This window comes from Schistocerca cancellata, chromosome 7, assembly GCF_023864275.1.
Source record: "Schistocerca cancellata isolate TAMUIC-IGC-003103 chromosome 7, iqSchCanc2.1, whole genome shotgun sequence".
In the NCBI taxonomy this organism is placed as follows: domain Eukaryota; kingdom Metazoa; phylum Arthropoda; class Insecta; order Orthoptera; family Acrididae; genus Schistocerca; species Schistocerca cancellata.
Window position 1 is genome coordinate 264193770 of NC_064632.1, and position 16784 is coordinate 264210553.

The 16784-nt window shown below is 43.7% G+C and overlaps 1 protein-coding gene across 1 annotated transcript in view; it reads left to right on the forward strand.

The window, feature by feature from the left end:
* Positions 1-10241, forward strand: part of LOC126092727 (piggyBac transposable element-derived protein 3-like) — a 109473-nt gene extending 99232 nt beyond the window's left edge. Inside the window, exon 2 of the mRNA XM_049908452.1 lies at positions 9233-10241. Within this exon, the coding sequence (XP_049764409.1) occupies positions 9233-10241 (1009 nt within the window). The remainder of the gene's footprint in view (positions 1-9232) is intronic.
* Positions 10242-16784: the final 6543 nt, after the last annotated feature.

Consider the following 16784-nt stretch of genomic DNA (forward strand, 5'->3'; position numbering starts at 1 on the left):
ACTAACGGACCGCGGCCGATTTAAAGGCTACCACCTAGCAAGTGTGGTGTCTGGCGGTGACACCACATTCATACTAACAAGGACGATATTTGATACTGAAGTCATTGGCAGCACATAAACACATATTTGCAATTTTTTCGCGAATGTCTCATCTGCTGACTCACGTTGATTGGGACGTTTTTGCTTTTATTATCGTATACTTATGCCATTCCATTTTTCGCTATTGTATACAAATTTTGCACTTTAGGCTCCTCTTTCGCCTGTACTGTGCGAAGAGTAGTACCCCCTGTTTCTATCCAAAACTATTGCCCTTCTTCCCAATACAAATTTTAGTTGCTGTATGTACAGGCAATTTTGAACGCAAGAACATCTGACGTACACGTATACTAAAAAAAATTCCAGGCTACTTTTAAGAGATTGCTTGTAACTATATTTTGTCTAGTCCTACTATATAAAAACTACCTTCGAAGTGTGTAGGTACTCTGTCTAATCTGTACAGCGATCTAGTAATGGGCTGACACAATTCACGCAAATGTGGTAAACCCTATAAGCATATAATATACGCCGGTATTTTTTTAAAGATCGTTGCATCAGTTATACTGGCTGACAACCCCGACGAATCAGTAGGTTCCCACAACTCCGAAACACGCTGTAAAAACATCTGCTTAGTTCAAGAGACCACAACTCTCACGTAGTAACTGTACACTTCGTATCCAAGGGTTAATTGCGTAAGTTCACTAGTACATACGCCCCATTAAGCTTAGAATGCTGTCACATGTAATGGGCAAATAAATTCATATATCATTTACAGCTCATACAGCTGACAAATTGCATCGATCAAGCGTAACCAAACGAACCATTATATCTCTGACTCTTACTTACTTTGTTCTCAATGTGTCTTTTCAAATAAGACTGTTTTCCCACACAAAAGGCTGATATACTAATTACGTTGTTACTTACTTTACTCGTTTACGTACATTAAACCCCGTTATTCTCTATTCTTTGTTCTGCGTTTTTGCTGCTAAGAAAGCAAAAAAACTTCTAATTACAAAGTCAGTGACATAACTACTGCACTCCGTTAATATTTTTAAGTACGGTAAGTTGTAAAAGGTATGCGCTGTCTGCAATATGAGAATCGCTGACCAGAGTGCAGTGTTGACTGCAGTACGAACTGTCTAACAGTATCAGTTAGTTGTTGCTAGTCGCTAGTCTGAGGTTGTCTGCGCTTGTCTGCAGTCTGCTCTGGTCGGGAATCTGGAGATGGAGTATTATTGTATAAGGTAAAGAAGCAGCGTCGCGCATATCTAGTAATGTATCTGAACTGTCATCCAAATGTTTTGAAAATGTCCTAATAATAATTTTGGTAATATAAAGTAATTTTTTTTAAAAAGCATTCATTTAAAAAAAATCAGTTGCTTCCTTTCACAAATCACAAATGTATAAGCCAGCATTGCACGGAGCTGTGCCGAAAAAATTTTTAGGTAAGAGCAGATATATTCGCCGGTTTTTTTTATTGAGATAAGAATTTTTGCTTTTTATTCAGAATGATCTTATAGGGCCACGACGCAGCACTGTTGTCGTCCAAATTTTACCAGGTTACTGAATTTATTTTTTTATTATGAGGCTTAGGAATTTTTCTGTTTCGTGTTTACATTAAATGAGAAAAGAATTTTGTGGGTACATTAAATGTGAATGCATTTGTGCACGGAGATTATAAATGGGAACCAATTTTGTTCTGAGGTCACACAAAAATTAGAATCGCTATCCATAATAATTATTTTTAATTTCAATTTTAAATTTTGTGGGGAGGTTACAAAGTATATTTTCCCTTGTTTCCTTCTTTCTTTCGCTTACTTATATTTTACAGTTATTTGTTTTACAGGCGAAAGGTTCAACCTATTCACTATTTTTCTGTTTAAGATTCTTTTGAATCACAACTACATCGGTACACCCTAACTCGGTGACATATTTAAATTCAGTCTTTGAAATATTTTGCGCTGTACGTACTCTCTATAGAGATTAACAATGTCTTTGCTTCTGAACACTTTACGTAATAACTGAACTGATAAAATTTGTCTTTTCCTTTTCTGTATATTTCTTTTCTTTTCATATTTATATTTTCTGTAATACCGATTCTAACCCATTTTGATTAAATCATCACATAGAATGAAGTGTCAGAAGCTTAGTTTTTGGCTTTAATGTAGCGAGGTTGTATTCATTAAATTTTTGTTTACAGTAATGTAGTCGCTGAGAACGAGTGCCACTGCGAGCCAAAATACTGAGAAAGCTCACAAAAAAGAAAGAAAAACTGATGCCATCGCCACTTTCACCCTATAATTTAAAATATACAAGCAAATCTCTTGCTCTTTAGGCGATGGCGACTAACTGCCGCTCTTTCACAGTTTGTTACAGTATGTAACGGTCACTCATCACAGTTTTTCCCTTTAAGTGTATGATAAACGTGAACGTAGCTTAAATTAATTATTCTTAAGTAATAGAACTCAGTACATTGTCCTCGACGGTAAGTGTTCATCAGAGGCAGGGATGCTGTCGGCAGTGCCCCAGGGAAGTGTGACAGGACCGCTGTTATTTTCTATGTACATAAATGATCTAGTGGGGAGGGTGGGAAGCAATATGCAGTTGTTAACTGATGATGCCGTGGTGTACGGAAATGTGTAGTGGTTGAGTGACTGTAGGAAGATACAAGACGACTTAGAGAAAATTTCTAGTTGGCGTGAAGAATGGCAGCCAGCTCGAAATTTAGAAAAATGTGAGTTAATGCGGATGAGTAAGAAAAACGAACCCAAATACAGCAATGGTTGTGTGTTGCCTGACACTGTCATATCTATTAAATATCTGCGATAAATGTTGCAAAGCGATATGAAATGGAATGAAGGGAATGCGAATGGTCGACTTCGGTTTATTGGGAGAATTTTTAGAAAACTGTGCTTCATCTGTGAAGGAGCCACATAAAGGACACTAGTGCGAGCTGTTCTTAAGTACCGCTCGAATTTTGGGAACAGCACCAGCTCAGATCAAAATAAGATATCGAAGTAATACGGAGGTGCTAGATTTGTTACCGGTAGGTTCGACTAACACGCAAGTATTACGGAAATGCTTCGGGAATTCATGTGAAAAAGTTTAGAGAACTGTCGTTCGAAGCTGACTGCAGAACGATTCTACTGCCGCTAACATACATTTCACATAAGGACCAGACAGCTACGACAAGAAAAATTAGGGCTCATGCGGAGGCATATAGATAGTCGTTTTTCGCTCGCTCTTTTTGCGATTGTAACAGGAAAGGAAATGACTACTGGTGGTACAGGGTGCCCCGGTCACGCTCTGTACGGTGGCTTGCGAAGTATGTATGTAGATGTAGATGTGGATGTAGGAAACAAACTTTCTCGTAATTGGTTAAAGATTTTTCCAACTATAGGGCAAATTAGGATGCACGACGAATCTCACATTCGATAATTGACTAATTAGTACCTGCTAACAATATACTATGCGCCTGAGTCTACTTCTCGAGCTCAGTGCAATTCACCAACCAATCCCATACACAACCAGAAACCACGTTTCTTCGCAAGACGGTTCCTTACAGGCCTACTAGTACAATAAACCCGAATAAAATCGTTGCCAGTACTGATTCCAAATGATCATCAAACCAAATATCTGCAAACAACATTTGGTTCGTTAAAATATAGCTATCAAAATACAGTGAAATCCTTCCCGGATTCAACATCTATTGAAGCCCACTAAACACTCTTGTGCTGGTAAAGATCTATAAACGCTGTTCGACTCCAACCAACAAGCGCCCGCGCGGGGTAGCCGAGCGGTCTAGGGCGTCTTGTCACGGTTTGAGCGGCTCCCCCCCCCCCCCCCCCCCGTCGGACGTTCGAGTCCTCCCTCGGGCATGAGGGTGTGTGTGTTGTCCGTTGTCCGATGACCTCAGCAGTTTGGTCCCATAGGATCTTACCAAAAAAAATCCAACCGCTGTAAACACTCTAGGAACTGTTCTAAAATCTCTCGAAATTTGCAAAATTCTGTTGCTGAATCACGAAATCCATCGGTAGTCAGTCTGTCACGTTGACTTAGACCTGGTAAACTGAAGCCTGAGTCACTCAAGGTCAGACAACCTTTCTATACTCTGACTAGAATCGTATTGCCTATTAAGACTACACAATTTTTTTGAACGATTAATATGAACAAACGAACAGCGCTATCACCACTTTTAACAATTATCATATTGTAATCGCTGGCCTTGTGTCTTTTCTCAGCTTCCAGCTGTAGTTCGAGGTAATCTCTTGGGTGCTCAGGGTGCTGTTTGTCTGAAGACATCCGATAGGCAACATTTAGCAGCATTCTCCTCTCGCCTTACGTCCACAACATTTTCAAACAACAATACATCAAAAGATAACAACACTACTTAAGAACAACCACTTATTTAACGGCCACAGTGCAGTACACTTTACTATGTGACAACCACCACATACTTTCACACGTCACATGCCGCTCTAAACTTGGCGTCCCAATCAGCGGCTTGTTTTGGTTGCGCCATAAACCGGCCCTGACTGACGACACTACGTTCTCTTAAAGTAGACAGGTCAAGGTGAACATGGGCATGACCCTGAATATCCCTGGAGTTGTGTGTCTTTTTTCTTTTTAGGGTCCCGTGTCTGAATCTGTAAAAACGGAACCCTATAAGGACCGCTTTGTTGTCTGTCTGTCCGATTGTTAATAATCTTTTTTCTCAGGAACTAGTAGACGCCTAAGTTCACCATTACGGTCTATGGTCCCTTGGCGATGTAAAAATTATAAGCCTGTAAGTCAATTCAATGAAAAGCAATTCATGTGACGTATTTTGATACTCGAAAACTCACTCATCAGAGGCTATAATGTGCTTCCCACTGATATAGAATTACCAAATTTGGCAAGAAGCAAGGTTCCATATTAAAAGTAAAGGAAAAAAATCCCAAAATTGTTCATTTGAAATTATATAACACAAGAAATATTTTTTGTCATTTTTTATCCGTCTGTCTTTTTGTCTGTTAACACGCTTTTTCTCCGGAACAGATTGGTGTGTCAAGCTCAAATTTACGTCACATACTAACGTCAATGGTCTTTCGGCGGTGTAAAAATTTTAAGCTTCTAAGTCAATGCAATATTATGATACGGCCACTTATGTCACATATTTCGATAAAAAAAGTCGCTCATCAAAACCAATAGGGTACTTTCCGTTGACATAGAATCACGTAAATCGGCAAGAAGGAAGGTTTCACAGTACGAGTAAAGAAAAGAACCTGAAAACTGTCAATTTATAATTACAACAATATTACGAAAAGGAAAGTTGCTACTCACCATATAACGGAGATGCTGAGTCGCAGATACAAAAAACTGTGACAAATAAAGCATTCGGCCAGTAAGGCCTATGTCAAATACAGAAGACAGAGGCATACACTGTAACGCAAACGCAACTACCATACACATGACTGCAGTCTCAGGCAGCTGAGGCCACACTGCCAATTGTTCAATTTTTGATTATTCTTCTTCTCCTTTAGCTGGTGCCTTATCCCGCGGTTTCGCAGGGTCAGCGCGGTTAAGATCGGATCTGGCAATGTTAATTTTGAAGGGGTGGCCAGATGCCATTCGTGCCACACCCCGTACCCCCTGGGACGGAATTAGTGTACCCAAGCTAACTGCGTCTAGTGTAATCCATGGAATAGTGCGAACGTGTTTGCGAGTCGTGTAACTACAGCGGAACGTGGGGACCGGCCCGGTATTCACCTAGCGGAATGTGGAAAACCGCCTAAAAACCACATCCAAGGTGGATTCGATCCAGGTCTGGCGTGCCTACTTGAGTCCAGGAAGCAGCGCATTAGCGCTCTCGGCTACCCTGGCGGGTTCAGTTTGTGATTGTTGTTGTTGTTGTTGTGGTCTTCAGTCCTGACACTGGTTTGATGCAGCTCTCCATGCTAATCTATCCTGTGCAAGCTCCTTCATCTCCCAGTACCTACTGCAACCTACATCCTTCTGAATCTGCTTAGTGTATTCATCTCTTGGTCTCCCTCTACGATTTTTACCCTCCACACTGCCCTCCAATGCTAAATTTGTGATCCCTCGATGCCTCAGGACATGTCCTACCAACCGAACCCTTCTTCAAGTCAAGTTGGCTCACAAACGTCTCTTCTCCCCAGTCCTATTCAATACCTCCTCATTAGTTACGTGATCTACCCACCTAATCTTCAACGTTCTTCTGTAGCACCACATATCGAAAGCTTATATTCTCTTCTTGTCCAAACTATTTATTGTCCATGTTTCACTTCCATACATGGCTACACTCCATACATATACTTTCAGAAACGACTTCCTGACACTTAAATCTATACTCGATGTTAACAAATTTCTCTTCTTCAGAAACGCTTTCCTTGCCATTGCCAGTCTACATTTTATATCCTCTCTACTTCGACCATCATCAGTTATTTTGCTCCCCAAATAGCAAAACTCCTTTGCTATTTTAAGTGTCTCATTTCCTAATCTAATTCCCTCAGCATCACCCGACTTAATTCGACTACATTCCATTATCCTTGTTTTGCTTTTGTTGATGTTCATCTTATACCCTCCTTTCAAGATACTGTCCATTCCGTTCAGCTGCTCTTCCAAGTCCTTTACTGTCTCTGACAGAATTACAATGTCATCGGCGAACTTCAAAGTTTTTATTTCTACTCCCTGGATTTTAATACCTATTCCAAATTTTTCTTTTGTTTCCTTCATTGCTTGCTGAATATACAGATTGAATAACATCGGGGAGAGGCTACAACCCTGTCTCACTCCCTTCCCAACCACTGCTTCCCTTTCATATCCCTCGACTCTTATAAGTGCCATCTGGTTTCTGTACAAATAGTAAATAACTTTTCGCTCCGTGTATTTTACCCCTGCCAACTTCATTAATTGAAAGAGAGTACTCCAGTCAACATTGTCAAAAGCTTTCTCTAAGTCTACAAATGCTAGAAACGTAGGTTTGCCATTCCTTAATCTTTCTCCTAAGATAAGTCGTAAGGTCAGTATTGCCTCACGTGTTCCAACATTTCTACGGAATCCAAACTGATCTTCCCTGAAGTCGGCTTCTACCAGTTTTTCCATTCGTCTGTAAATAATTCGTGTTAGTATTTTGCAGCTGTGGCTTATTAAACTGATAGTTCGGTAATTTTCACATCTGTCAACACCTGCTTTCTTTGGGATTGTAATTATTATATTCTTCTTGAAGTCTGAGGGTATTTCACCTGTCTCGTACATCTTGCTCACCAGATCTGGTAGAGTTTTGTCAGGACTGGCCGTCAGTAGTTGTAATGGAATGTTGTCTACTGCCGGGGCCTTGTTTCGACTCAGGTCTTTCAGTTTGTGATTGTATGACACGAAAAAAAAACTTTTTTTCTCATTTTTTTATCTGACTACAAATTTGAAATTAAAACTTTCTAGAAAGTCTTGGCCTACCTGGGACCGATATCCTGCTAGTATCAATGTCGATAACAGGGAAAATAGTCAATTTTAGCGATTCCCGTAATGGATAACCCTTAGTGCGCGAGTCCTACTCGCGCATGGAAAATCCCCCCCATCCACCCCCGCCCTTTCGGAGCTAGGGAAGACTCACGTTTGCGGAAAGCCCGTGCACTTGGAGAAAGTCCTTGTTGCGCTTGGGACGGATGAATGGCGCGTCTCGATAACCGCGAGAATGTCGCCGAGCGAGACGGCAGAGGCTCAGCTGTTCCGCCGCTGCCGCAGCCGCAGCCGCAGCCGGGGTCGCGGCGACCTTGCGCGCCGCCCACGCGCAGCGCAGCGCAACCGCGCCGTACCAGGCGCGGGCGGCACCTGCGCACGCGAGCCGCCGCGTCCGTCCAGCTGTCCCCGCCCAGGGGGCACGTGGAGCGCCGCCACACCTCGCCCTGTGCCATCCACGGATCGGTAAATTCACTACTTTCGCGCATGTGCTTACCGGTTTCACCCCGGACCTCGTTCGCATAAACCTTTCAGAGCCGATCCGCACAAGTGTGTGGGTGCGGTTTATTTGCGTTGCAGCATCGTATTATTCCGCTATGCAGTTGAGTCCGAAGTCACACGAGTGTGTAGGAATCGCTGTTTCGCAAACAACTCGATTTATATCGATATCTCGTTGTTGACGCGAGATATTGTGTCTTAATCTTTGGTAATTTTCAAGATGGCGGATCGGAAGCATGTCTGTCGAGGTAAATGTTTATTGTGCTTTATTTATTGCGTTATGACATTTGGAAAAATATGTTTGAGATTCCGAAAGGTGTACAGAAGTAAATAAAAATATGTCCGCCACAATTATTTGAATACTTTCATAGATACAATGACTGTAACATCCACACGCACAATTGTGCGTGTTGGGACTATTTTACCAGCATATGGTCGTTTTCGGTCGATGTTTGTCGTTACGATTCGGAACAGATTACGGAATAGATAAGTCATTTTACTACCGTATTTACGCATTATTTTCACAGTTCGTTTGTTTGTTTCGTTTTAGGGCTTACTGACGAGGAAATTCTAGCCATATTAGATGACTCTGAAGTGGAAGTCTTCAGTAGTGATGACGATTTGTTAGATACAACTTCGACCCTTCCAACAATCAAGCCTAGACTTGGAGAAAGCTCTGAATCTTCTGACGAGGAGGAAAATTGTAACAATGCTTATGCAACACTACTACCAGTTGCTCCAGAAGTTCAGGACAATTTTTCCAGTCAACACAGTAGAAAGAATTCTAAAAAAACAGTGGAAACACATCGTCGTTTGTCCACTTGGAGAAAAAGACCATTCACCTCCAAAATTTTTGCGCAATCAGAGAGTGAGTTAGGACAGGAAATTAAAACTCCAATGAGCTATTTCAGCGAGTACTACACAAAAGATTTTTTCATTTAGCATCTGACTGCACTAACAGTTACTACTTTTCGAAGAAAAGGAAGTTGCTACATACAAATCCTCAAGAGATAAAAAATCTGTATTGCATACATGTACTTATGGGATGCATTAGACATCCTCGTACACGTACGTACTGGCAGAAGTCATTGCGTACGCCAGCTATTGCAGATTGTATGCCTAGAGACAGGTTCTTCACTCTCAGAACAGCACTGCATGTTGTGGACACTAACAACATTCCGCATGAATCAGAAACTAATAGATTATGGAAAGTACAACCTGCAATTAATGTTGTACGCAGTGCTTGTTTGAGACTTCCAAGCCCCTCTGAAAATGATTATTCCATTGATGAGCAAATGGTACCATTTACTGGACGCTGCACATTGTCTCAGTATGTTCCAAACAAACCGCGCCCTTTGGGAATTAAAAAGTTTGTTTTGGCAACAACGAAAGGTTTAGTACTTGATTTTGAATTTCATCAAGGTAAATCAACTCCTCTGCCAGATGTTGGCCTTGGTCTTGGGCCATCTGTAATACTTCGCCTTGCTCAAACATTACCTCAAGGTGCAAGACTATATTTTGACAGATATTTTACAGCTTTGCCATTACTGCAACAGTTACTTGACCTAGGGCTGGAAGGAACGGGAACCATAATGAAAAACAGAGTGAAATCAGTTCACCTGACAGAAGAAAAAAGACTGAAGAGAGGAGATATGGAAGAATTCTGCAGGGACGATGATAAAATAGTGATTGTCCAGTGGAAAGATTCAAAAGCTGTGACCCTTGCCTCTACTTGTACAGGATGTGAACCTGTAAGCAATGTTGAGAGATGGAGTAAACCAGAAAAGAAGTACATCTTAGTGCCTTGTACTGCACTTGTAGTGAAGTACAACCTGTGTATGGGAGGAGTGGACCTCTGCGATCAAATGATGGAAACCTACAGGACTTTCTTGAAGACAAAAAAGTGGACTTTAAAAGTTTTGATTCATTTACTTGATTTGGCTTGCGTCAATTCCTGGTTACAATACAAAGTTGAATGCGAAGCCAATAAAGTACAAAAGAAAAACACTTTAGATCTTCTTGGATTCCGACAGGTGATTGGGGAAGCGCTAATTTCTTCTTCTTCAGGACAGGAACATGAAAGTGAATCCGACGAAGAGCCACCAAATAAAATGTACAAACCAGCAAACACACCATGTGATGAGATGCGGCTAGACGGATATCATCACTGGCCAACTGTTGATGATTTGCCTTCAGCTTTTGCTGCAGGCAAAAAAATTGCAAAAACAGGACGAGAACAAGATGTCTAAAGTGTAATATTTATTTGTGTTTATCAAAAGACAGTAATTGCTTTCGCGAATATCACTGCAAGAAATGACATAAATATGTAAGATAATCCTGACCCACACAATCGTGTGGGTTCAAAATTTGTATCAAAATTAAAAAATAAAATTCTCTAAGCAATTGGTCCATGATTCTATATTTTTTTCAGTCACAAAAACGCATTTATTTCAAAATATTCAAGCATCACCGGTCTGTTACGGTCTAACTGTGTTGGTGGGCCAGTAAATTTCCACTGTGCAGTGACTTTGTCACTGCAATTCACTTTGGAGGTGTGGCGGTGGGACTTGTAGTCCCGTACCACCCTCTTACGGTGATAGTACTACATGAGTCAGGCAGTCACTGCAATTCACTTTGGAGGTGTGGCGGTGGGACTTGTAGTCCCGTACCACCCTCTTACGGTGATAGTACTACATGAGTCAGGCAGAATTTATTGCCTAACATGGACAGGTGCAGGTGTGGCGGTGGGACTTGTAGTCCCGTACCGTGGGTGGGGGACGTCATGATTCAGACGTAGCCGAGAAACTAATTTAGACACCTCAAAGACTCCTTACGACTGCGAGAGACGGATTACCTCTGACTCGTGATGTTAAACTTTGTGCATATAATGTGGAACATTACGTGTACAACGGACTGACTACTTCTGATTTAGAATTGCGCATAATAGGGTAGCAGTGGAATTGTGCACTACTGGCTATTAAAATTGCTACACCAAGAAGAAATGCAGATGATAAACGGGTATTCATTGGACAAATATATTATACTAGTAATGACATGTGATTACATTTTCACGCAATTTGGGTGCATAGATCCTGAGAAATCAGAACCCAGAACAACCACCTCTGGCCGTAATAACGGCCTTGATACGCCTGCGCATTGAGTCAAACAGAGCTTGGTTGGCGTGTAAAGGTACAGCTGCCCACGCAGCTTCAACACGACACCACAGTTCATCTTAAATAGTGACTGGCGTATTGTGACGAGCCAGTTGCTCGGCCACCATTGACCAGACGTTTTTAATTGGTGAGAGATCTGGAGAATGTGCTGGCCAGGGCAGCAGTCGAACATTTTCTGTATCCAGAAAGGCCCGTACAGGAACTGCAACATGCGGTCGTGCATTATCCTGCTGAAATGTAGGATTTCGCAGCGATCGAATGAAGGGTAGAGCCGCGGGTCGTAACACATCTGAAATGTAACGTCCACTGTTCAAAGTGCCGTCAATGCGAACAAGAGCTGACCAAGACGTGTAACTAATGGCACACCATACCATCAAGCCGGGTGATACGCCAATATGGCGATGACGAATACACGCTTCCAATATGCGTTCACAGCGATGTCACCAAACATGGATGCGATCATCATGATGCTGTAAACAGAACTTGTATTCATCCGAAAAAAAGACGTTTTGCCATTCGTGCACCCAGGTTCGTCGTTGAGCACACCATCGACAGGCGCTCCTGTCTGTGATGCAGCGTCAAGGGTAACCGCAGCCATAGTCTCCGAGCTGATAGTCCATGCCGCTGCAGACGTCGTCGAACTGTTCGTGCAGATGGTTGTTGTCTTGCAAACGTCCCCATCTGTTGACTCAGGGATAGAGACGTGGCTGCACGATCCGTAACAGTCATGCGGATAAGATGCCTGTCATCTCGATTGCTAGTGATACGACGCCGTTGGGATTCAGCACGGCGTTCCGTATTACCCTCGTGAACCCACCGATTCCATACTCTGCTAACAGTCATTGGATCTCGACCAACGCGAGCAGCAATGTCGCGATACGATAAACCGCAATCGCGATAGGCTACAATCGGACCTTTATCAAAGTCGGAAACGTGATGGTACGTATTTCTCCTCGTTACGTTTCACCAGGCAACGCCGGTCAATTGCTAAAAATGGTTCAAATGGCTCTGAGCACTATGGGACTTAACATCTATGGTCATCAGTCCCCTAGAACTTAGAACTACTTAAACCTAACTAACCTAAGGACATCACACAACACCCAGTCGTCACGAGGCGGTCAACTGCTGTTTGTGTATGAGAAATCGGTTGGAAAATTTCCTCGAGTCAGCACGTTGTAGGTGACGCCACCGGCGCCAACCTTGTGTGAATGCTCTGGAAAGCTAATCACTTGCATATCACAGCATCTTCTTCCTGTCCGTTAAATTTCGCACCTGTAGCACGTCATTTTCGTGGTGTAGCAATTTTAATGGCCAGTAGTGTATGTAACTGTAGATGTAGATTCATTACTCCACATAACTCTTGTGCTGTTATGCACTGTCCAGTCGCGTCGCTTAGCGCTGACTACAGAAATCTGTGACTTTTCAGGAGCTGCTCGAGCACTGTACCCCATTCTTTTGAATTCTCTACGCACAGTCACTGTACTAGGTGCGCTGCTGGTAACACTTCGAAGTTTACGAGTGATTTTTTCCCCACTTATTTCATTCGATGATCTACAACCACCCACCGCAACGCTCGACGATCCCTGACCGTCAGTACACGTGTTTTGCACGGTTTTGGTGTTGCTGCCGTTGTTCTTTCGCATTTCCAATGCAATCACATCACCAACACTTCAGTGGAGCAGTTTTAGAGAACAAATGTCCCTGACGCGTCATTCAGGTGACATTGAATGTCTGATCCACGTTCGAAGTCACTGAGCGCTCCTGACCGAACCATTCTGCTCTTACTGCTTTGCTACTGACAATATATGATTGTCCGCCTCTTTTTATACTGGTGGCTCTGCTTCTAGTGACATCTAGTGCTCAGTTCCACTTTACACAGGGGTGTCCGGAACTTTTGATCATATAGTGTACTTACCTGCTTGACCTCTGAGCTCGATGTTTCATTAACAGACGCATCCATGTATTTCTTGAGGATTCGAAAACAGTAGATTGCTATACAGGGGAAGGTAGCTACGACAGGCCATCAAAAACACACCCATAAACCAAAATACACTCCTGGAAATGGAAAAAAGAACACATTGACACCGGTGTGTCAGACCCACCATACTTGCTCCGGACACTGCGAGAGGGCTGTACAAGCAATGATCACACGCACGGCACAGCGGACACACCAGGAACCGCGGTGTTGGCCGTCGAATGGCGCTAGCTGCGCAGCATTTGTGCACCGCCGCCGTCAGTGTCAGCCAGTTTGCCGGGGCATACGGAGCTCCATCGCAGTCTTTAACACTGGTGGCATGCCGCGACAGCGTGGACGTGAACCATATGTGCAGTTGACGGACTTTGAGCGAGGGCGTATAGTGGGCATGCGGGAGGCCGGGTGGACGTACCGCCGAATTACTCAACACGTGGGGCGTGAGGTCTCCACAGTACATCGATGTTGTCGCCAGAGGTCGGCGGAAGGTGCACGTGCCCGTCGACCTGGGACCGGACCGCAGCGACGCACGGATGCACGCCAAGACCGTAGGATCTTACGCAGTGCCGTAGGGGACCGCACCGCCACTTCCCAGCAAATTAGGGACACTGTTGCTCCTGGGGTATCGGCGAGGACCATTCGCAACCGTCTCCATGAAGCTGGGCTACGGTCCCGCACACCGTTAGGCCGTCTTCCGCTCACGCCCCAACATCGTGCAGCCCGCCTCCAGTGGTGTCGCAACAGGCGTGAATGGAGGGACGAATGGAGACGTGTCGTCTTCAGCGATGAGAGTCGCTTCTGCCTTGGTGCCAATGATGGTCGTATGCGTGTTTGGGGCCGTGCAGGTGAGCGCCACAATCAGGACTGCATACGACCGAGGCACACAGGGCCAACACCCGGCATCATGGTGTGGGGAGCGATCTCCTACACTGGCCGTACACCACTGGTGATCGTCGAGGGGACACTGAATAGTGCACGGTACATCCAAACCGTCATCGAACCCATCGTTCTACCATTCCTAGACCGGCAAGGGAACTTGCTGTTCCAACAGGACAATGCACGTCCGCATGTATCCCGTGCCACCCAACGTGCTCTAGAAGGTGTAAGTCAACTACCCTGGCCAGCAAGATCTCCGGATCTGTCCCCCATTGAGCATGTTTGGGACTGGATGAAGCGTCGTCTCACGCGGTCTGCACGTCCAGCACGAACGCTGGTCCAACTGAGGCGCCAGGTGGAAATGGCATGGCAAGCCGTTCCACAGGACTACATCCAGCATCTCTACGATCGTCTCCATGGGAGAATAGCAGCCTGCATTGCTGCGAAAGGTGGATATACACTGTACTAGTGCCGACATTGTGCATGCTCTGTTGCCTGTGTCTATGTGCCTGTGGTTCTGTCAGTGTGATCATGTGATGTATCTGACCCCAGGAATGTGTCAATAAAGTTTCCCCTTCCTGGGACAATGAATTCACGGTGTTCCTATTTCAATTTCCAGGAGTGTATTATGACCACCTCGTGCTTAATATCGTGTTGGTCAGGCTTTAAAACGCAGTACAGTAGCGATTACGTGTGACATGGATTCGACAAGCCCTCGGCAAGTTCCCGAGGTTTGTGGCACCAAATTTCTACGCACATGGTCACAAATGACCGTAAATCACGAGTTGGCGCTTTGTAGATGCGGATGTGGAGCCTGACAGCGTCCGAGTGTGTTCCATAGGGTTTACATTAGGCAAATCTGGTGCCCAAAACATCAAAATGAGTCCGTGATCTCGCTACTCAAACGACTGTGGCACGATTCCTATTGGAAGGCGCTATCACCCTTGGTGGAAGATATCAAACATGAAGGGAAGCTAATGGTCCCCAATAAGGTTCACGTAATAGACAGGCGTCATGGTGCCTTTGTTTACTGTCATACGTCCCACATGCTAGCTAACATCCCCAAAGATGTTCGGGCTCACATGCGTTTCCTCTTCGTCGAAATGTCTTGGCTCAAACTCATCTAGGGGTTGAACCGCACGTGTCGCATTACAGGCCCTAAATTAGACACTTGTGACCCTTTCGTTAAATTGTCTGGCTGATGGCAAGTTTGCGAAATACAAAGTTAACGTAACATATAATAACAGTAATAATAATATCGGGATCTAAATTAACGACCCATAAATGATGTAGGCCACACAGTTACGATTTGGTTAGAATAATGTTTATTCAGAAAGCAAACTAATAGCGAAAGTAGTCGTATTTAGAGTTACTGTAACACTCGAGCGCATATCCATTTGACACAGTTCGATCATTCACAATCTCATCGCGAAATACAAGTTATCTACGCGAAAAGTTAGAGTTCACACCAGCCGCGCGGCTGCTTACCGCTGAGAAACTTAAGTCCCGCGATACCACCAACGCGAAATTTTCTAAGTCGTTTCACTTCCTAGCTGCCTAAGACCGACCGTCCGCTTTCGCGTCTGCATCCGAACTGTACCCTTTGGTGTCTCCAGCCGAACTGTCCGCTTTCGAATCTGCACCCGGACTGTCCCTCTGCCCGTCCCCCGCCGCGTTTCCCGCTCGCCGAATATCCTCGCTCAACTGACTAGGGCAGTTCCCTGTCCGGAAGCCGTCCATCTGATTAGCTACAGCTTACATTATTTACATATTTAAATACATATTTACACAGTTAACCCTTCACTGCGTTGCTTTGCAGATGTGCAAAGCAACGTTTCAACTCTCTTTTCGCCGTTGTTCTTGAAGTTTAACGCTTGAAGCTGCTTTGCTGATGTGCTATGTTGTATTATGACGGCAACTGATAAGATTCTGCCACTAGAATGCGCTACTGAGTGTATGACGCGACAATGTGTGAGAAGCATTGTAAGTCAGGCTGACATTGCTCTCTTTCGCGGGGATTGTTAGTAGTTGAATGGAAGCACACGTGAATGCAAAAAAATTGTAGTGCTTCTAAAACCTTTGATGAGTATTCTGCTCCATTCATCTTGTATTTCTGCTAAGAAAGTTTCCCACAGTTTTGCATAAATGCAAACTGAATAAAAATAAATTTTTATTCTGAATTAAAAACATCTTATTTTTTCAGCATTTTTCCTGACATCCTTGAACAATTTCAAATACAAAAAAAAATTTTTTTAACTTCTAAAAAAAAGTGTGTAATGAAGGGTTAAATAACCAAAGCTTGCCGGCCGGAGTGGCCGAGCGGTTAAAGGCGCTACAGTCTGGAACCGCACGACCGCCACGGTCACAGGTTCGAATCCTGCCTCGGGCATGGATGTGTGTGATGTCCTTAGGTTAGTTAGGTTTAAGTAGTTCTACGTTCTAGGGGACTTATGACCACAGCAGTTGAGTCCCATAGTGCTCAGAGCCATTTGAATTTTTTTTAACCAAAGCTTGACCACTTTCACGTTCGAAATAAAGTAACAATAATACCCATTACACAATAAACGTTAAATACTTTTACATAAAACCAATACAATTTGCTTCTTAGCTTTGAATCCCACAGCCAGTAGCCTTGCACCAATGTGCTTTCTGATGAATAAATAAAGAACACAAGGACTATTATGCACTAAACTTTGCAACAAATATTCTGTTACCTAATGATTCTATAAGGTGTCATGCTGTCATGGATCAATGTGTTTTGTGTGGAGGAT